This window comes from Scyliorhinus torazame, chromosome 11 (assembly GCF_047496885.1).
Source record: "Scyliorhinus torazame isolate Kashiwa2021f chromosome 11, sScyTor2.1, whole genome shotgun sequence".
NCBI lineage: Eukaryota > Metazoa > Chordata > Chondrichthyes > Carcharhiniformes > Scyliorhinidae > Scyliorhinus > Scyliorhinus torazame.
In genome coordinates this window covers 183,397,910-183,420,590 of record NC_092717.1, presented here as the reverse complement: position 1 = coordinate 183,420,590, position 22,681 = coordinate 183,397,910, and the positions used below count along the sequence as shown (strand labels likewise).

General features: G+C 48.8%; 1 protein-coding gene across 13 annotated transcripts in view; it reads left to right on the top strand.

Moving 5' to 3' along the window:
* Positions 1–22,681, top strand: part of LOC140385700 (uncharacterized) — a 661,829-nt gene that overhangs the window by 580,760 nt on the left and 58,388 nt on the right. For 11 of the 13 annotated variants that reach the window (XM_072468125.1, XM_072468137.1, XM_072468135.1 and 8 more), the window contains 4 exons: positions 386–563; positions 1,707–1,769; positions 16,285–16,613; positions 21,115–21,231. In XM_072468125.1, the coding sequence (XP_072324226.1) occupies positions 386–563; positions 1,707–1,769; positions 16,285–16,613; positions 21,115–21,231 (687 nt within the window). The remainder of the gene's footprint in view (positions 1–385; positions 564–1,706; positions 1,770–16,284; positions 16,614–21,114; positions 21,232–22,681) is intronic. The other 2 variants (XM_072468134.1, XM_072468130.1) reach the window with 1 other exon arrangement.

The following is a 22,681-nucleotide window of genomic DNA, read 5'->3' as shown; positions in this document are numbered from 1 at the left end:
CCTTCAATGCAGCACAAAGCCAAGATTCTCTCAGCCTTTTCCTAAAGTTCAAATATATGCCAAGTGTCCCATTGCAATATTCAAAGACGATCATTGGGGTTTCCATTATCTGAGCCACAACCAGAAAATCCTTTAGCTTGCTATTCATCTCATTGCTATTTGTGGGTTCTTGTCAAGTCTGCTTCATTTAGCTCCATATCGCAATGCGCTTGAAAGTAATTCATTGTATATGAACTATTTTAAGATAGTGAAACGATGCATTGGGATGCTATGTGAATGCAAGGCTGCTCCTTTTACCCACTGATGCATCAGGGGTAGCTCTAGTTTCTCCTCAAGTTTGATGCTAGAAACCAGACACTGATGCTGCAAACTTCTTTTGTTGCAGGCAACTGAGGCTAAGAGCCCAGTGAAGCTCCCCTCAACCAGACCATCGTCTGCAGGTGTGACAAAAACGAACAGTAACACTAGCGTTAAGAGCAATACGACATCATTGCAAAAAATGACCCCTACTACTGGGTCCACTCCGAGAAACACCACGCTCTCCACTCCGAAAAGGCCAACATGTGCGTATTGAAGTTTTGATGTCACTGGCTGTGTGAAGGGACAGTGTTGTGGGTTAGCTGGTACCTTTCTTTTTTTTTGTGGCCAATTCATTTTTTTCAATGAAGCGGCAATTTAGCGTGACCAATCCACCTACCCTGCACATCTTTGGGTTGTGGGGACGAAACCCACGCAAACACGGGGAGAATGTGCAAACTCCACACGGACAGTGACCCAGAATCAGGACTGAACCCGGGACCTGGGCGCCATGAGGCAGCAGTACTAACCGCTGTGCCACTTTGCTGCCCCAGCCCTAGGGTTCCAATTTGCCCCAGATTGGTACATTTGTCTGCCTATAAGGTTTCCATGTGAAATGAGTTTGTGCCATCTGAAATAAAAGCAAAAAATGCTAAAAATACTCAGCAGGCCTGGCAACATCTGTGGAGAGAAAAGATAATCGACTTAAATGGTTAAATTTTCTTTTTCCACCGATGCACCCAGGAAGGCCTCAAAATTACTTGCATGGGAAATGCAAAAGAAAGTCATAGTTTGTGTGCTTTTCTGAGGGGGCTGAAATGTGAAAGCTCCTTGCTCCCTTTGACTATGCTATACCTAACCTGGGAGTACTGGGTGCCTGAACTGGGAAAGCGTCCATTCTCCAGTGATAACCTACCTTCATCTTAATTAATGCAAATCAGAGTTTTGCTTCAGAAATATCAATTACTAAATTATTAGTAATAATCTGAGTACTTTATTCCAGTTTTGTTGTACCTCTCCCAATCCAATATTGGAGGAGTGACCTCCCGAGTTGGCCTGTTACTTTGCTCATATGGTGATGCAATAAGTAGGTTCAATAATCGACTATGAAGTTGAGGATTGTGGCTCAAGTTCATTGACAAAGATTGGCTCAATATCCAGTTACTTAACCTCACACCACATAGTTGCATCATGTAACAATGATCTCAGGCTTATCTCCTGAACAGTCTTAAACTTGGGCTATATGGAGAGGGAGTACAGAGGAAGGACTACTTTCCCTGGCAAAGAAAGAACAATATGACAGTGTGTTGAAGAGGTGGGGAAAGTAGAGTAGACAGTGGCAGTTAAAGAGCTAGCAATGGGCCAGTGGTATAGAAATTATCATAACTCTTTAAACATTTTATTTTTAGCTATCAAGACTGAACCCAAATCTGCAGAGATGAAGAAGTCTCTGTCTGCAAAATCACCCTTGGGTAATGTGAATTCTCTTTGCTGTTGTTTCTTTTGTTATTGCTGTTTCACCCAGCCCAACCCAAATAGTTTTGCATTGCCACACAATTTCTCCCTTTGGTCCTCACCTGAAGGCATTTGCTCCTTGGGGTGTTGTCCTATGTGCACCAACTGCCCACTGGAACCTCTATCTAAGTGAATCTGGACAATGAATTTTGGCAGATTATTCAAATCATTGTTGGTCTTAACAACACAACCCGAGCCTGGCTTCATCCAATGTCCGCACATGTCTATTTTCCACCAGGATTGCTAGCCCAGTGATTTTAAGGCACCTCTAAGTTGTAAGCAAAGTTGTACCATATCCCTAACTAGTTGTTGAGCACTCTTCCCTTCAGCACAGAACTAACTAATTACAAAGACTGGGGATAAACCCTGAAATCATCTAAACATAGAGAAAATAGGAGCAGGAGGACCCCCCCCCCCCCCCGGGGCAATGAACAGCTCCTCAAACAGGTCACAAACATCCCCCAACTTTTCTCAAACACCTCTGCAGAGCCCCTTAACTCATAATTTATCTTCTCCAACAGCAGGAAGTCGTACAGGTCACCCAACTGAGCCGCTACCCCTGGTGGCGATGCCGACCGCCACTCCAGTAAAATTTGCCGCTATGCAATCAGAGAGGCGAAATCCCAAATATCGCCACCAATGTCTAGGTCCTCCACCTCCTCCACTATCCTGGCTAAGACCACGAACACTCCCGCCCAAAATCTTCGCAATGTTTTGCAACCCCAAAACATGTGCGTGTGATTTGCTGGCCCCCGCCCACACCTCTCACACTCATCTACCCCCTGAAAGAGTCCACTCATTCTCGCCCGAGTCATATGCACCCTGTGCACCACCTTAAACTGTATCGGGCTCATTCTTGCGCAGGAGGAGGTGACATTTACCGTACGCAGTGCCTCACGCCATACTCCCCAATTGATCTCCCCATCCAACTTTCCTTCTCATTTCCCCTTGATCTTCACCACCCGCTTGCCTCCCCAACTATTTGTATATATCCCCAATTCTTATCCCCCCTTCCACATGCGGAAGCAGCAGTCGCTCCAGCAGAGTGTATCCCAGCAACCAAGGGAATCCCCTCCAGACCTTTCACGCAAAGTTCCTAACCTGCAGATACCTGAACTCACTTCTCCTCGGCAGCTCTACCCTGTCCCTTAGCTCCTCCAGACTGGCAAACCCTTCCTCCAAATACAATTCCCTCACCTTGACCAGCCCCACTTCCCACCACCTCCTGTATACACTATCCATTCCACCTGGCTCAATCCCATGATTCTCGCACAGTGTCGTTAACACCGACATGCCGCGGGTGCGGCGATGACCAGCTGAGTCGCACGTTTCGGCAGCTCCCTGTGAAACGGACTTTTGGGCTCTTGATAGGAGCCCCAACGGCAATTTTGACGGCTAAAAACACTGTGCGGTAAACCAGAAGGGAATCCCCCCTGGATACGGATGGAAAAAGGAGAGGGAAGTGGCCAGATTGCAGTGGATCCTTTAGAACAGCGGCAAGGAAGGCAAGCAAAAACCAAGATGGCGTCGGAAGGTGGCAGTTTAACATGGGGCCCTGAACAACAAGAGTTCTTGAAATGCTGTGTGGAAGAGATCAAAAAGGAAATGAAGAAAGAGCTGTTGGCCCCGATACTACAGGCGATCGAAGGGCTAAGGGAGGAACAAAAGACCCAGGAGCGGGAGCTTCGGGTCGTGAAGGCAAAGGCAGCCGAGAATGAGGACGCTATACAGGGCCTGGTGGTGAAGACGGAGACGCAGGAGGCACATCAGAAACGATGTGTGGAAAGGTTGGAGGCACTGGAAAACAATGCAAGGAGGAACAACCTGAGGATTCTTGGTCTTCCTGAAGGTGTGGAGGGAGCGGACGTCGGGGCATATGTGAGCACGATGCTGCACTCGTTAATGGGAGCGGAGGCCCCGGCAGGTCCGTTGGAGGTGGAGGGAGCACACCGAGTGATGGCGCGAGGACCGAGAGCAGGAGAAATTCCCAGAGCCATAGTGGTGAGATTCCTCCGTTTTAAGGATAGAGAAATGGTCCTTAGATGGGCGAAGAAAACTCGGAGTAGTAAATGGGAGAACGCGGTGATCCGCGTTTATCAAGACTGGAGTGCGGAGGTGGCGAGAAGGAGGGCGAGCTTTAATCGGGCCAAGGCGGTGCTTCATAAAAAGAAGATAAAATTTGGAATGCTGCAACCGGCAAGACTGTGGGTCACATATCGAGAGAGGCACCACTACTTTGAGACGGCGGATGAAGCGTGGACTTTTATTGTGGAAGAAAAACTGGAATGAGCGGGTTATTAAAAAGAACGTTCGAACAAAGTGGTGGGGCGAATGTGGGGGGCAAAGAGGGGTTTTATGTACTAATCCTGCGATGTGGTAACTTTTCTCTCTCCCACAGGTGGTGATGGGGGGAGGAGGGGAGGTGGAGGAGATGGGGCGTTGGCCATTGGGGGCGGGGCCAAGGGAGAAGCGCGGGCTTGGTTCCCGCGCTATGATAATCATGGCGGGAATAGAGAAGCAGGAAGGAGGGGGCGTCGCACGGTGCGAGCCGAGGTCACGGGGGGAAGCCGAGGTCAGCCAGAGTTTGCTGACTTCTGGGAGCAACATGGGGGGAGTAATTACGCTAGCGGGGGATCTAGCGGGGGGGGTGGGAGGGGGGAATTACTGGGTTGCTGCTGCTGGGGAGAGGGGGGAGCTGGTATGGGAGAGGATGGGCGGGGGGGCACCGCCTGGGGGAGATACAGCTGCGTGGGAACCGGGTGAGGAGCTGGAAAAAGGTGATGGCTAATCGACAAGGGGGGGGGTAGGAAGCCCCCCAACTCGGCTGATCACGTGGAACGTGAGAGGGCTGAACGGGCCGATAAAGAGGGCACGGGTACTCGCACACCTTAAGAAACTTAAGGCAGATGTGGTTATGTTACAGGAAACGCACCTGAAACTGATAGACCAGGTTAGGCTACGCAAAGGATGGGTGGGGCAGGTGTTCCATTCGGGCTAGATGCGAAAAACAGGGGGGTGGCTATATTAGTGGGGAAGCGGGTAATGTTCGAGGCAAAGACTATAGTGGCGGATAACGGGGGCAGATACGTGATGGTGAGTGGCAAACTACAGGGGGAGACGGTGGTTTTGGTAAACGTATATGCCCCGAACTGGGATGATGCCAATTTTATGAGGCGGATGCTAGGACGAATTCCGGACCTAGAGATGGGAAAGCTGATAATGGGGGGAGATTTTAATACGGTGTTGGAACCAGGGCTGGATAGGTCGAAGTCCAGGACTGGAAGGAGGCCGGCAGCAGCCAAGGTACTTAAAGATTTTATGGAGCAGATGGGAGGTGTAGACCCGTGGAGATTTAGCAGACCTAGGAGTAAGGAGTTCTCGTTTTTCTCCTATGTCCATAAAGTCTACTCGCGAATAGACTTTTTTGTGCTGGGTAGGGCATTGATCCCGAAGGTGAGGGGAACGGAGTATACGGCTGTAGCCATTTCGGATCACGCTCCACACTGGGTGGACTTGGAGATAGGGGAGGAAACAGGAGGGCGCCCACCCTGGAGAATGGACATGGGACTAATGGCAGATGAGGGGGGGTGTCTAAGGGTGAGGGGGTGCATTGAAAAGTACTTGGAACTCAATGATAATGGGGAGGTCCAGGTGGGAGTGGTCTGGGAGGCGTTGAAGGCGGTGGTTAGAGGGGAGCTGATATCAATAAGGGCACATAAAGGGAAGCAGGAGAGTAAGGAACGGGAGCGGTTGCTGCAAGAACTTTTGAGGGTGGACAGACAATATGCGGAAGCACCGGAGGAGGGACTGTACAGGGAAAGGCAAAGGCTACATGTAGAATTTGACTTGCTGACTACAGGCACTGCAGAGGCACAATGGAGGAAGGCACAAGGTGTACAGTACGAATATGGGGAGAAGGCGAGCAGGTTGCTGGCACACCAATTGAGGAAAAGGGGAGCAGCGAGGGAAATAGGGGGAGTGAGGGATGAGGAAGGAGAGATGGAGCGGGGAGCGGAGAGAGTGAATGGAGTGTTCAAGACATTTTATAAAAAATTATATGAAGCTCAACCCCCGGATGGGAGGGAGAGAATGATGGGCTTCTTGGATCGGCTGGAATTTCCCAAGGTGGAAGAGCAGGAAAGGGTGGGACTGGGAGCACAGATCGAGGTAGAAGAAGTGGTGAAAGGAATTAGGAGCATGCAGGCGGGAAAGGCCCCGGGACCAGATGGATTCCCAGTCGAATTCTATAGAAAATATGTGGACTTGCTCGCCCCGGTACTGACGAGGACCTTCAATGAGGCAAAGGAAAGGGGACAACTGCCCCCGACTATGTCTGAAGCAACGATATCGCTTCTCTTAAAGAAGGAAAAGGACCCGCTACAATGCGGGTCCTATAGACCTATTTCCCTCCTAAATGTAGATGCCAAGGTCCTGGCCAAGGTAATGGCAATGAGAATAGAGGAATGTGTCCCGGGGGTGGTCCACGAGGACCAAACTGGGTTTGTGAAGGGGAGACAGCTAAACACGAATATACGGAGGTTGTTAGGGGTAATGATGATGGGCCCCACCAGAGGGAGAAACGGAGATAGTAGTGGCGATGGATGCCGAGAAAGCATTTGATAGAGTGGAGTGGGATTATTTGTGGGAGGTGTTGAGGTGATTTGGTTTTGGAGAGGGGTATGTTAGATGGGTGCAGCTGTTGTATAGGGCCCCAGTGGCGAGCGTGGTCACGAATGGACGGGGATCTGCATATTTTCGGCTCCATAGAGGGACAAGGCAGGGATGCCCTCTGTCCCCATTATTGTTTGCACTGGCGATTGAGCCCCTGGCGATAGCGTTGAGAGGTTCCAAGAAGTGGAGGGGAGTACTTGGGGGAGGAGAAGAGCACCGGGTATCTTTGTATGCGGACGATTTGCTACTATACGTGGCGGACCCGGCGGAGGGGATGCCAGAAATAATGCGGATACTTGGGGAGTTTGGGGATTTTTCATGGTATAAATTGAACATGGGGAAAAGTGAGTTGTTTGTGATGCATCCAGGGGAGCAGAGTAGAGAAATAGAGGACCTACCGTTGAGGAAGGTAACAAGGGACTTTCGTTACCTGGGGATCCAGATAGCTAAGAATTGGGGCACATTGCATTGGTTAAATTTAACGCGGTTGGTGGAACAGATGGAGGAGGATTTCAAGAGATGGGATATGGTATCCCTGTCAATGGCAGGGAGGGTGCAGGCGGTTAAGATGGTGGTCCTCCCAAGATTCCTCTGTGTTTCAGTGCCTCCCGGTGGTGATTACGAAGGCTTTTTTTAAAAGGATTGAAAAGAGCATCATGGGTTTTGTGTGGGCCGGGAAGTCCCCGAGAGTGAGGAAGGGATTCTTACAGCGTAGCAGGGATAGGGGGGGGGCTGGCACTACCGAGCCTAAGTGAGTATTATTGGGCCGCTAATATTTCAATGGTGAGTAAGTGGATGGGAGAGGAGGAGGGAGCGGCGTGGAAGAGATTAGAGAGGGCGTCCTGTAGGGGGACTAGCCTACAGGCTATGGTGACAGCCCCATTGCCGTTCTCACCAAGGAACTACACCACAAGCCCGGTGGTGGTGGCTACACTGAAGATTTGGGGACAGTGGAGACGGCATAGGGGAAAGACTGGAGCCTTGGGGGGGTCCCCGATAAGAAACAACCATCGGTTTGCCCCGGGGGGAATGGATGGGGGATATGGAATGTGGCAAAGAGCAGGAATAACGCAACTGAAAGATCTGTTTGTGGATGGGAAGTTCGCGAGTCTGGGAGCGCTGACCGAGAAATATGGGTTGCCCCAAGGGAATGCATTCAGGTATATGCAACTGAGGGCTTTTGCGAGGCAACAGGTGAGGGAATTCCCGCAGCTCCCGACACAAGAGGTGCAGGACAGAGTGATCTCAAAGACATGGGTGGGGGATGGTAAGGTGTCAGATATATATAGGGAAATGAGGGACGAAGGGGAGACTATGGTAGATGAACTAAAGGGGAAATGGGAAGAAGAGCTGGGGAGGAGATCGAGGAGGGGCTGTGGGCAGATGCCCTAAGCAGGGTAAACTCGTCGTCCTCGTGTGCCAGGCTAAGCCTGATTCAGTTTAAGGTATTACACAGGGCACATATGACTGGAGCACGGCTCAGTAAATTTTTTGGGGTGGCGGATAGGTGTGCGAGGTGCTCGAGAAGCCCAGCGAATCATACCCATATGTTTTGGTCATGCCCGGCACTACAGGGGTTTTGGATGGGGGTGACAAAGGTGCTTTCAAAAGTAGTAGGAGTCCGGGTCGAACCAAGCTGGGGGTTGGCTATATTTGGGGTTGCACAAGAGCCGGGAGTGCAGGAGGCGAGAGAGGCCGATGTTTTGGCCTTTGCGTCCCCAGTAGCCCGGCGCAGGATATTGCTAATGTGGAAAGAAGCCAAGCCCCCGGGGGTGGAGACCTGGATAAATGACATGGCGGGGTTTATAAAGCTAGAGCGGATTAAGTTCGTCCTAAGGGGGTCGGCTCAAGGGTTCACCAGGCGGTTGCAACCGTTCGTCGAATACCTCGCAGAAAGATAGACAGAATGGGAAAAAGAAGGCAGCAGCAGCAGCCCAGGATGGGGGGGGGAGGAGGAACCAGAAGGACTCTCAGGGTTGTTAATATATACTGTATAGTATGTATAGGTCATTGCTACAGATAATTATATATTGGACTGTTAAATTATATTTTATATTTTTGGAGAGTGTTACTTGTGACAAGGCAGTTGCCAATTAGGGCTAGTTTTCATTTTTGTTATTTATTATTTATTCATTTTTTGTTTATAAAATAGGTCATTGTTATTTGTGTTGTTATAATATTGTGTAAAGGATGCACAATGTACTGTGTTGGTTGACCAAAAATTTTCAATAAAATATTTAATAAAAAAAAAAAACACCGACATGCCTTCCACCTTAAAATGCCTCCTCAACTGATTCCATATCTTCCCATGGACTGCACCATCGAGTTCCCTGAATACCTACTCGGAGCCATTGGCAACGCTGCCGTCACCATAGTCCTCAAACTAGACATCTTACAAGATTTCTACACCATCCTAACCCCCTCTACGTCTTCTCCTTCCCACCATTGCCGCACCTTATCCACATTCGCCACCCAATAATAATGAAGCAGGTTCAGCAACGTCAACGCCCCCCCCCTGCTTCCTCTGCCTCTGTAGCAGGACCCTTCTGACCCTCGGCACCTTCCCCGCCCATACAAAGTCTGAAATGATCGTGTCCAATTTCTGAAAAAAGACCTTTGGTATAAAGATCAGGAGAGCCTGAAAAATGAACCTCAGCAGAATATTCATTTTTTTTTATGATCATGGTTGATCATCCAACTCCATAACCTGATTCAGCCGCCCCCCCCCATTATCCTTTGATCCTCTTTGCCCGAACAGCCAAATCGACTTGCTTCTTGAAAACATGCAGTGTTTGGCCTCAACTGCTTACTGTAGCGAATTTCACAGGTTGACCACTCTCTGGATGAAGAAATTTCATCTCATCTCAGTCCTAAATGGGCTACCCTGCATCTTCAGACTGTGACCCCTGGAGCAAAATTCTCCATCCCGCTCCGCCACATTTCTGTCCCGACCCGCCGGCGGGATGCTCCGTTACACCGGCCGGTCAATGGGGTTTCCCATTGTGGGGCAGCCCCACGCCGTCGGGAAAACCCCGGGCGCCGGCAAAACGGAGACTCCCGCCGGCGGAGAATGACGCCCCTGGTTCTGGACACATTCTACCATCGGGAGCATCCTTCTTGAATCTACCCTGTCTCATCCTGCTGAAATTTTAGAGGTTTCGGAGATCCCCCCCACATTATTCTGAACTCCCGAATCGCGCACTCCTCATTCGTCGGTCCTGCCATCCCAGGAATCATTTTGACCTGAATGGTTCAGCCATCCAGTGAATAAAATCACTGAGTCATTAAAGTATCTAGATTTGCGAGACGACAACGGCAGCGAAAACCATCCGGTAGAAGCAAGCGACAACACCAGATCCATTCGCGTATTGCCCTCTGTAATTGTTTCCCTGGCGACAAATGTATATGTACCCCCCCCCCCAGTTCCCCCCTCCCCCCATAAACAGATGCCTACTTATGTGCTAAAAACAATATTGCCAATTGTCCAGAGTTGCTGTTGTTGAGCTAGCACATAATACCCTACCAGTTATTTTATTCTGACTTTTTTTTTGCTGTTGTTTGTTTTGTTTTTTGTGCGTGTTCCCTTATCTTCTATGGGTATATATGTATTCTATTTTGTGTACATAACGGTAAATATACTTTGTTCAAAAACCCAATAAAAAACATTTATTTTTTTAAAAGTATCTAGATTTGCTAAACTGATGATTATTTTTCAGTGGCAGTCTGTTGGCCTGTCCATTTGAATGTAGGTACATGGAATGAGCGCAGACCTTTCCTTGGAACAGTGCTTGTTTTTTTGATAATGTTTGCTCTCCTTATCTCGGCCAGAACAAAGTCCCATTCCCCCAACAAATCCCAAATATGGCTTAACAACAATGGTATGCCCATGAAAATGGATCAGTTAATCGAAGAGAGAGCTGGGTATTTTTTATTTTGTTGTTTGGTGAAATAAATGATGTAGGAGGATGGGAGCATAATATAGTATTTTTTGAATTTTGGGACCAGCCAGGAGGCAGTTCTCCTGTTAGCTTGTGGAATAATTCCTTTTTTTAAAAAAATATTTTATTGAAAATTTTTGGTCAACCATCACAGTACATTGTGTATCCTTTACACAATAATATAACAGTATAAGTAACAATGACCTGTTTTATAAACAAAGAATAAATAATATATAACGAAAACTAAATGGCAACTGCCTTGTCTCAGATAAAATCCAAAAATATGATTTAACAGTCCAATATACAATTATTTATAGCAACGACCTATACATATTATACATATATATTAACAACCCTGAGAGTCCTTCTGGTTCCTCTCAACCCCCCCCCCCCCCCCCCCCCCCCGGGCTGCTGCTGCTGCCTTCTTCTTTTCCATTCCCTCTATCTTTCTGTGAGGTATTCGATGAACGGTTGCCACCGCCTGGTGAACCCTTGAACCGATCCCCTTAGGACGAACTTAATCCGTTCCAGCTTTATAAACCCTGCCATGTCATTTATCCAGGTCTCCACCCCCGGGGGCTTGGCTTCCTTCCACATCAACAGTATCCTGCGCCGGGCTACTAGGGACGCAAAGGCCAAAACATCGGCCTCTCTCGCCTCCTGCACTCCCGGCTCTTGTGCAACTCCAAATATAGCCAACCCCCAGCTTGGTTCGACCTGGACCCCCACTACTTTTGAAAGCACCTTTGTCACCCCCACCCAGAACCCCTGTAGTGCCGGACAGGACCAGAACATGTGGGTGTGATTCGCTGGGCTTCTCGAGCATCTCGCACACCTATCCTCTACCCCAAAAGATTTACTGAGCCGTGCTCCAGTCATATGCGCCCTGTGTAACACCTTAAATTGAATCAGGCTTAGCCTGGCACACGAGGGCGATGAGTTTACCCTACTTAGGGCATCCGCCCACAGCCCCTCCTCAATCTCCTCCCCCAGCTCTTCTTCCCATTTCCCTTTCAGCTCATCTACCATAATCTCCCCCTCGTCCCTCATTTCCCTATATATATCTGACACCTTACCATCCCCCACCCATGTCTTTGAGATCACTCTGTCCTGCACCTCATGCGTTGGGAGCTGCAGGAATTCCTTCACCTGTTGCCTCGCAAAAGCCCTCAGTTGCATATACCGGAATGCATTCCCTTGGGGCAACCCATATTTCTCGGTCAGCGCTCCCAGACTTGCGAACTTCCCATCCACAAACAGATCTTTCAGTTGCGTTACTCCTGCTCTTTGCCATATTCCAAATCCCCCATCCATTCTCCCCGGGGCAAACCTATGGTTATTTCTTATCGGGGACCCCACCAAGGCTCCCGTCTTTCCCCTATGCCGTCTCCACTGTCCCCAAATTTTCAAAGTCGCCACCACCACCGGGCTTGTGGTGTATTTCTTCGGTGAGAACGGCAATGGGGCCGTCACCATAGCTTGTAGGCTAGTCCCCCTACAGGACGCCCTCTCCAATCTCTTCCACGCCGCTCCCTCCTCTTCTCCCATCCACTTACTCACCATTGAGATATTGGCGGCCCAGTAGTACTCACTTAGGCTCGGTAGTGCCAGCCCCCCCCCTATCCCTACTACGCTGTAAGAATCCCTTCCTCACTCTCGGGGTCTTCCCGGCCCACACAAAACTCATGATACTCTTTTCGATCCTTTTGAAAAAAGCCTTCGTGATCACCACCGGGAGGCACTGAAACACAAAGAGGAATCTCGGGAGGACTACCATTTTAACCGCCTGCACCCTCCCTGCCAGTGACAGGGATACCATGTCCCATCTCTTGAAGTCCTCCTCCATTTGTTCCACCAATCGCGTTAAATTTAACCTATGCAATGTACCCCAATTCTTGGCTATCTGGATCCCCAAGTAACGAAAGTCCCTTGTTACCTTCCTCAGCGGAAAGTCCTCTATTTCTCTGCTCTGCTCCCCTGGATGCACCACAAACAACTCACTTTTCCCCATGTTCAGTTTATATCCTGAGAATTCTCCAAACTCCCGAAGTGTCCGCATTATCACTGGCATCCCCTCCGCCGGGTCCGCTACATATAACAAGTCATCCGCATACAGAGATACCCGGTGTTCTTCTCCTCCTCTAAGTACTCCCCTCCACTTCTTGGAACCCCTCAGTGCTATTGCCAGGGGCTCAATCGCTAGTGCAAACAATAATGGGGACGGAGGGCATCCCTGCCTTGTCCCTCTATGGAGCCGAAAGTATGCAGATCCCCGTCCATTCGTGACCACACTCGCCACTGGGGCCCTATACAACAGCTGCACCCATCCAACATACTCATCTCCAAAACCAAATCTCCTCAGCAACTCCCACAAATAATCCCACTCCACTCTATCAAATGCTTTCTCGGCATCCATCGCCACCACTATCTCCGCTTCCCCCTCTGGTGGGGGCATCATCATTACCCCTAGCAGCCTCCGTATATTCGTATTCAGCTGTCTCCCCTTCACAAACCCAGTTTGGTCCTCCTGGACCACCCTCGGGACACAATCCTCTATCCTCATTGCCATTACCTTGGCCAGAATCTTAGCGTCTACATTTAGGAGGGAAATAGGTCTATATTACCCGCATTGCAGCGGGTCCTTTTCCTTCTTTAGGAGAAGCGATATCGTTGCCTCAGACATAGTCGGGGGCAGCTGTCCCCTTTCCTTTGCCTCATTAAAGGTCCTCATCAGTAGCGGGGCGAGCAAGTCCACATATTTTCTCTAAAATTCAACTGGGAATCCATCTGGTCCCGGAGCCTTCCCTGCCTGCATGCTCCTAATTCCTTTCACTACTTCCTCTATTTCAATCTGTGCTCCCAGTCCCACCCTTTCCTGCTCCTCCACCTTGGGAAATTCCAGCCGGTCCAGAAAGCCCATCATTCTCTCCCTCCCATCCGGGGGTTGAGCTTCGTATAATTTTTTATAAAATGCCTTGAACACTCCATTCACTCTCTCCGCTCCCCGCTCCATCTCTCCTTCCTCATCCCTCACTCCCCCTATTTCCCTCGCTGCTCCCCTTTTCCTCAATTGGTGGCCAGCAACCTGCTCGCCTTCTCCCCATATTCGTACTGTACACCCTGTGCCTTCCTCCACTGTGCCTCTGCAGTACCCGTTGTCAGCAAGTCAAATTCTACGTGTAGCCTTTGCCTTTCCCTGTACAGTCCCTCCTCCGGTGCCTCCGCATATTGCCTGTCCACCCTCAGAAGTTCTTGCAGCAACCGCTCCCGTTCCCTACTCTCCTGCTTTCCTTTATGTGCCCTTATTGATATCAGCTCCCCTCTAACCACTGCCTTCAGCGCCTCCCAGACCACTCCCACCTGGACCTCCCCATTATCATTGAGTTCCAAGTACTTTTCAATGCACCCCCTCACCCTTAGACACACCCCCTCATCTGCCATCAGTCCCATGTCCATTCTCCAGGGTGGGCGCCCTTCTGTTTCCTCCCCTATCTCCAAGTCCACCCAATGTGGAGCGTGATCCGAAATGGCTATAGCCGTATACTCCGTTCCCCTCACCTTCGGGATCAACGCCCTTCCCAAAACAAAAAAGTCTATTCGCGAATAGACTTTGTGGACATAGGAGAAAAACGGAAAATCCTTATTCCTAGGTCTGCTAAATCTCCACGGGTCTACTCCTCCCATCTGCTCCATAAAATCTTTAAGCACCTTGGCTGCTGCCGGCCTCCTTCCAGTCCTGGACCTCGACCTGTCCAGCCCTGGTTCCAACACCGTATTGAAATCTCCCCCCATTACCAACTTTCCCACCTCTAGGTCGGGGATGCGTCCTAGCATACGCCTCATAAAATTGGCATCATCCCAGTTCGGGGCATATACGTTTACCAAAACCACCGTCTCCCCCTGTAGTTTGCCACTCACCATCACGTATCTGCCCCCGCTATCCGCCACTATAGTCTTTGCCTCAAACATTACCCACTTCCCCACTAATATAGCCACCCCCCTGTTTTTCGCATCTAGCCCCGAATGGAACACCTGCCCCACCCAACCTTTGCGTAGTCTCACCTGGTCTATCAGTTTCAAGTGCGTTTCCTGTAACATAACCACGTCTGCCTTAAGTTTCTTAAGGTGTGCGAGTCCCCGTGCCCTCTTTATCGGCCCGTTCAGCCCTCTCACGTTCCACGTGATCAGCCGGGTTGGGGGGCTTTTTACCCCGCCCCCCCTTGTCGATTAGCCATCCCCTTTTTCCAGCTCCTCACCCGGTTCCCACGCAGCTGTGTCCCCCCCAGGCGGTGCCCCCCCCGCCCATCCCACCCCATACCAGCTCCCCCCTCTCCCCAGCAGCAGCAGCCCAATAATCCCCCCCCCCCCCCCCCGCTAGATCCCCCACCAGCGTAGTTACACCCCCCATGTTGCTCCCAGAAGTCAGCAAACTCTGGCCGACCTCGGCTTCCCCCCGTGACCTCGGCTCGCACCGTGCGACGCCCCCTCCTTCCTGCTTCCCTATTCCCGCCATGATTATCATAGCGCGGGAACTGAGCCCGCGCTTCCCCCTTGGCCCCGCCCCCAATGGCCAACGCCCCATCTCCTCCACCTCCTTTCCTCCCCCCACCACCTCCTGTGGAAGAGAGAAAAGTTACCACATCACAGGATTAATAACATAAAACTCCTCTTTCCCCCCTTTTTACCCCCCTCTTCGCCCCCCATACTCGCCCCACCACTTTGTTTCAAACGTTCTTTTTTTAAAATTATTATTAAATAACCCTCTCATTCCAATTTTTCTTCCACGATAAAAGTCCACGCCTCATCCGCCGTCTCAAAGTAGTGGTGCCTCCCTTGATATGTGACCCACAGTCTTGCCGGATGCAGCATTCCGAATTTTATCTTCTTTTTGTGAAGCACCGCCTTGGCCCGATTAAAGCTCGCCCTCCTTCTCGCCACCTCCGCACTCCAGTCTTGATATACGCGGATCACCGCGTTCTCCCACTTACTGCTCCGAGTTTTCTTTGCCCATCTAAGGACCATCTCTCTATCCTTAAAACGGAGGAATCTCACCACTATGGCTCTAGGAATTTCTCCTGCTCTCGGTCCTCGCGCCATCACTCGGTATGCTCCCTCCACCTCCAGCGGACCCGCCGGGGCCTCCGCTCCCATTAACGAGTGCAGCATCGTGCTCACATATGCCCCGAAGTCCGCTCCCTCCGCACCTTCAGGAAGACCAAGAATCCTTAGGTTGTTCCTCCTCGCGTTGTTCTCCAGCGCCTCCAGCCTTTCCACACATCGTTTATGGTGTGCCTCGTGCATCTCCGTCTTCACCACCAGGCCCTGTATGTCGTCCTCATTCTCGGCAGCCTTTGCCTTCACGACCCGAAGCTCCCGCTCCTGGGTCTTTTGCTCCTCCCTTAGCCCTTCGATCGCCTGTAATATCGGGGCCAACAGCTCCTTCTTCATTTCCTTTTTGAGTTCTTCCACGCAGTGTTTCAAGAACTCGTGTTGTTCAGGGCCCCATATTAAACTGCCACCTTCCGACGCCATCTTGGTTTTTGCTTGCCTTCCTTGCCGCTGCTCTAAAGGATCCACCGCAATCCGGCCACCTTCCTCTCCTTTTTTCATCCGTATCCAGGGGGGATTCCCTTCTGGTTCGCCGCACAGTACTTTTAGCCGTTAAAATTGCCGTTGGGGCTCTTATTAAGAGCCTAAAAGTCCGTTCCACCGGGAGCTGCCGAAACGTGCGACTCAGCTGGTCATCGCCGCACCCGGAAGTCAATAATTCCTATTTTTATTATCACAATTTAACTACTAGACCAGCTTGACATAGGAACTAGTGACAATTGTGGAGAAAATAGCCTAATTTGTTTTGCCTTAGGTGAGACAGGCCGTCCAAAGACTGCTTCCTCAACCTCTGTTAAGAGCACTGGTACTACTCCAAGTGCACCAAGCACCCCACTGGGCACCAGTGCCCCTACAATGGCATCATCGAACACCTCTCGGGCACCCAGAACGATGGCATTGAAGACAACGGCTGCATCAGAGGCCAAGAGGGTTGCACCCATTCCTCGTGTTCCTTCAAAATCAACCGTGACAAATGCTCCAAAGCAACCACGGCCAACCAGTGCCCCAGCACCAGACCTGAAAAATGTCAAGTCGAAAATTGGATCCACCGATAATATCAAACACCAACCCGGAGGAGGCAAGGTAAGAAAGAGATTGCTTATTTTATTTGGAGATAAATGAAGAGCAAGATCCTCCGGGTGCTTGGGTTTCCTTCCACAGTCCAAAGATGTGCAGAGTAGGTAGATTGGCCATGATTAATGCTCAGGCTTATGGGAATAGGGCGGAGGAGTGAGCATAGGGTAGAGTGCTCTTTCGGAGGGTCAGTGCAGACTTGAAGGGCCCAAATGGCCTCCTTCTGCGCTGTAGGGATTCTATGGATTTTGATTCCCCTATCTGCTTACCCAGTCCAATTAACTTCACAAACAAAAAGGAAGTGTTGGAAATCGGGCAATATTACTGGTGAATTAAAGGACACTCAACAGAACAAAACTCATTCCTTTAATATCCTAATTTTCCCATTACCAAAAATAAAGCAGGAATTTCAATACTGCCTTTCACTGCCTCAGGAGTCCGAAAGCACTTTATAACCAATTAAATACTTTTGAAGTGCAGTCACTATTGTAGGAAATTTTGAAAGTCCAGTTGCTTTTTGTAAGTTGCTGATGTATATGCCTAACAGCTTATTCTAAACATGTTGCCCTTCATAATTTTCATATCATTCATTCCTGTCCTCTTCCCACTTGCCATCTTTTTTATTGTGATGTGACAAGAGCAGTACAGTGTTCCTAAGAAGTGCCTGGCGAGTACTTTATAGATCCTTCCTTTAGTTTCTAAAGACTGATATGCTTCCAGCAAAGCGAAGAGCATGAAGTTAGTCAGCACCTGAAATAGTAGATACAACACTCGCACTGGGTCTGACTAGAAGACACAACACTACTGTGATTATCATGAACTGGAGATTTATGAAGGCTATCACTCAAGATGCTGCCTCTCCCCAACCAGACGCTGACTTTATCTGCAGCTTTTCCCAATATGTTCTGCTTTTAATTCTAATCTAACTGGACTGGGCAGAGTTAATGCAGCTTGACATGGTGCTGAACTGAAGGGTTTTGACCAAGATTGTGAGGCATGTTCGCTGCAAACTGGCCTCAGTTGCAGAGGTTTAATCAATTTTTAAATATCTTTATGGGACCCCCAAAGTCAAATCAAAATCAGCGGTAGCAAAATTAAAGCCATGGAAATAAAAAGGACAGTACATGGACACAAAATTTGGCTCAAGGACGGGAGAGAATGAGCAACATTGAACAGTTCTTTCTCAGACTGGAGAGAAAATACAGTAGTGTTCCTCGGGGATGGTATCAGGACTTTTCCATATTTGATATATATTAATGACCTCGGGGCAGCATGGTGGCACAGTGGTTAGCACTGCTGCCTACGCGCTGAGGACCCGGGTTCGATCTCGGCCCCAGGTCACCGTCTGTGGATTTTGCACATTCTCCCCGTGTCTGTGTGGGTTTCGCCCCCACAGCCCAAAGATGTGCAGGATATGTGGATTGGCCATGCTAAATTGCCCATTAAGTGGGGAAAAAATTGGGTACTTTATAATTTTTTTTTTTTAAGTGTGCACAAATCTTTGAAGGTGGCGAGCAAAGCTGAGAAGGTTATTAAAAAAAAAAACATATGGTATCCTTGCTCTGTTGATAGAGGAATAGAGTACAAAAGCAAGGTCATAGAATTTACAGTGCAGAAGGAGGCCATTCGGCCCATCGAGTCTGCATCGGCTCCTGGAAAGAGCACCATACCCAAGGTCAACACCTCCACCCTATCCCCATAACCCAGTAACCCCACCCAACACTAAGGCCAATTTTGAACACTAAGGGCAATTTATCATGGCCAATCCACCTAACCCGCACATCTTTGGACTGTGGGAGGAAACCGGAGCACCCGGAGGAAACCCACGCACACACGGGGAGGATGTGCAGACTCCGCACAGACAGTGACCCAATCCGGAATCGAACCTGGGACCCTGGAGCTGTGAAGCAATTGTGCTATCCACAAGGCTACCGTGCTGCCCCAAGGTCCTTACACTAACCTTTATAAAATATTGGTTAGGTCTGAGTATTTTGTTTGATTCTTGGCACTGGATGGCCTCAGAGGAGTTGCCATAGTCATACAGTACAGAATAGGCCATTCAGTCCATCAGGTCTGCACTGTCAAAATTACATTAAGTCTACATTAATTCCACTTTCCAGCACTTGGCCCATAGCCTTGAATGTTATTTCATTTCAAGTGCTCATCCGTGCACTTTTTAAAGGCTGTGATATTCCCTGCCTCTCCTACCCTCCCAGGCAGTGCATTGCAGACTCACACCACCCTCTGGGTGAGAAAACATTTCTTCAAATGCAGAAGAAAATTATTAAAATGAGAGACTTCAATTATGTGGAAGATTTGAGAAGCTGATTATATTTTCCTGAGAGCAGAGGTGGTTTAGAGGTGATTTGACAAAGGTATATTTGACAAAGGTGCTGAAAATCAATGGTTTTGATAAAGTGTATGAGAATAAACTGTTTCCACTGGCAAAACGGTTGCTAAACAGTGGGTATAAAGTTAAGGTAATTGCAAAAGAACCAGACACAACAGGAAGAAATAATTTACACTAAGTTGCTGTGATCTGGAATGCATACCTAAAGTGTGATAGAAGCATATTTAATAGTGCGTTCAAAAGAGAATTAGATTCGTCACAGAATCTTCACACTGCTGTAGGAGGCCATTCAACCCATCGAGTCAGCACTGGCTCGCTGGAAGAGTATTCTACTTAATCACACTTCCCTGCATTATTCCTGTAACCTTGCACATTCTTTTCAGATAGCAATCCTGTTCCCTTTTGAATATCTTGATCAACCCTTCCTCCACTAGTTCGTTCCAGACTCCAACCATCCTCTGGGTGACAACGTCACATTACTTTTACTCCCGTTGTCCATTATTTTGAATCTGTACCCTCTAGTTCTTGATATACCCTTGAGAGGTAACAGTTTCACACTATTCACCCTGTCCATAATACTCAGTATCTTGAATACCTCTATCAAGTTCCCCCTCAGCCATTTTTCCAATGAAAACAGATTTATTTTATTTTCCAAGTGCCAGTTTGCATCTTGTTCTCGTGTATTTTGCTTTCAGACAGAGCTGACCTCTTTTTCTGCTATTAACACCTACATTGGATTCGAAACATTAACCCTGTCTCACTACACATGCTGCCAGACTTGCTGAATTTTTCCAGCATTTTCTGTAGATGTGGAATAAAACTCCCTCCCTATATTTTATAATTCTAAATAATTACCGCTTAACTCTTCTGCATCTCCTTCTGAACCACTTGCCTCCCCCATCTCTCAAACCAGCCATCCTCGTAATAAAAACAGAAAATGCAAGAATACTCAGCTGGTCAGGCAGCATCAATGGAGGGAAACCAAAAAAACATTACAGGTTGATTACCTTTCATCCAAAGCGACCAAACTTGTGACTTGCCCTAAATTAAGTTTATGCCTGGCTCTGAAACGTTTTTGACCCTGAGAATATGCAAACTCATTTTATATAGAAATCTTTGAACCAACTATCAGCTGCTTTTTATGCTTCTTGTTACTCCTTCTCAAAGCATTGATATATTTTGCTGTATAGGATCATGAGTATTAGGAGCACCTTATACCTTGCCTAAGAAAGATTTTTGATGCTTGAACATATCAGTAGACTATTTGACTGTAGGAGATATTGCAGGTGAGCTCAATCCTGTTTTGCTTGATGTCCGCAAGCTGCACTTTCTGGTTGAGGTCAATGGATAGAAACTGGGATAGGGAATTTCCCCAGAAATCCTGGAGCCAATTGCATCACCCTTATTGCTACTCCAGCAAGAATAGACCAGGAATTGGACTTGCGATCCTCTGGTTATTCTTGATTCATGCTACATTAAGCAATGCTTCTTTCTATCTATTAGGTGATGGATCAGAAAAATGACATACTTTATATATGTATATAATCTGTTGACTGTTGAGACCTGGCTAGTTGCCAACCCTGCTCCGTGTCTATGCCTAGTGACTGCTTGTTGCATGTGCTTATACAGTTCTGTTGGCAATGACGAAATAGCAATGTATAGGCTTTAGGAATGGATAAAGAAAAGGTCTTCTTACAATTCAAATAACTTGACACCTGAGGAGTTGCTTAAATGTTGAGGAAAGTTGAGCAGTGGGGTTAGGGGCTGGTATGTATTTAATTCAGAGCACTACCCTTCTTGAATTCAAGCAAATGTTAGGGAAAATAATTATTTTGAAAGAAAAGTCAAATCTTTGCCTTAAATTAAGAGTGACCACTCTGGGTTATTTCCTGGTGCTATTTTCTATGGAGAAAATGTGTTTTGGACCATCAGTAAGTAAATGACTTTGGAATTATGTCAAACCATTAAGAAATGAAATATTGTACAACATTCTGTAAAACATTATCCTACTGTATTGTGATGATACATTTTTTTATTTTAAATGTTCACTCTGGGTTAATTATTCAATTTCATTTCATTCCAGGGCATTTTAGCATTTTTCTTCATTACATGTGTCTGTGTACTTGTTTTTTTTCTCCATCCCTTTTGTTGTCCATTTAGGCTAAACCAGTAGAGAAAAGGCCTGAGCTGGTAAGATTGAACCGAAAAATTGAATCCAGCACTCGAGTAACTAAAACCACAAGCATGAAAGATAGCCCAAAACAAACCAATGGCAAAGTGAGTGAATAAAAATGTCAATTTTGGTTTCACATTCATTTCTGAGTTGAATAAATGTCTGTGCATTTCCATCATGGTCCCTATGAAGATCAATCAAAAGATTGTTTACAGGACGGCCTTGTGCAGATGATAACTTTCACTCTTGGAGGTCGAGTGAACATTGATGCAATAGTCCAAACAACAACAACTTGCACTTTTGTAGCACTTTTAATGTAGAAAGAATTCTCACTTTCTACCTACCCTCACTCCCTTCCTCCACCTCTCTTTCTCTCTCTGATTCATTTCCTCTGATTCGTTTCACTCACATCTTCCAGCCCTCCCTCTCCCCCATCCTCCAGTCCTCACTCTCTCCCATCCTCCAGCTCTCCCATCCTCCAGCCCTCCCACTCTCCCATCCTCCAGCCCTTATTCTCTCTCCCATCCTCCAGCCCTCCCTCTCTCCCATCCTCCAGCCCTCCCTCTCTCCCATCCTCCAGCCCTCCCACTCTCCCATCCTCCAGCCCTATCCTCTCTCCCACCCTCCAGCCCTATCCTCTCTCCCATCCTCCAGCCCTATCCTCTCTCCCATCCTCCAGCCCTATCCTCTCTCCCATCCTCCAGCCCTATCCTCTCTCCCATCCTCCAGCCCTATCCTCGCTCTCATCCTCCAGCCCTATCCTCGCTCTCATCCTCCAGCCCTATCCTCTCTCCCATTCTCCAGCCCTATCCTCGCTCTCATCCTCCAGCCCTATCCTCGCTCTCATCCTCCAGCCCTATCCTCGCTCTCATCCTCCAGCCCTATCCTCGCTCTCATCCTCCAGCCCTATCCTCGCTCTCATCCTCCAGCCCTATCCTCGCTCTCATCCTCCAGCCCTATCCTCGCTCTCATCCTCCAGCCCTATCCTCTCTCCCATCCTCCAGCCCTCCCACTCTCCCATCCTCCAGCCCTCCCACTCTCCCATCCTCCAGCCCTCCCACTCTCCCATCCTCCAGCCCTTATCCTCTCTCCCATCCTCCAGCCCTATCCTCTCTCCCATCCTCCAGCCCTCCCTCTCTCCCATCCTCCAGCCCTCCCACTCTCCCATCCTCCAGCCCTATCCTCTCTCCCATCCTCCAGCCCTATCCTCTCTCCCATCCTCCAGCCCTATCCTCTCTCCCATCCTCCAGCCCTATCCTCTCTCCCATCCTCCAGCCCTCCCTCTCTCCCATCCTCCAGCCCTCCCACTCTCCCATCCTCCAGCCCTATCCTCTCTCCCATCCTCCAGCCCTATCCTCTCTCCCATCCTCCAGCCCTATCCTCTCTCCCATCCTCCAGCCCTCCCACTCTCCCATCCTCCAGCCCTCCCTCTCTCCCATCCTCCAGCCCTATCCTCTCTCCCATCCTCCAGCCCTCCCACTCTCCCATCCTCCAGCCCTATCCTCTCTCCCATCCTCCAGCCCTCCTTCTCTCCCATCCTCCAGCCCTCCCACT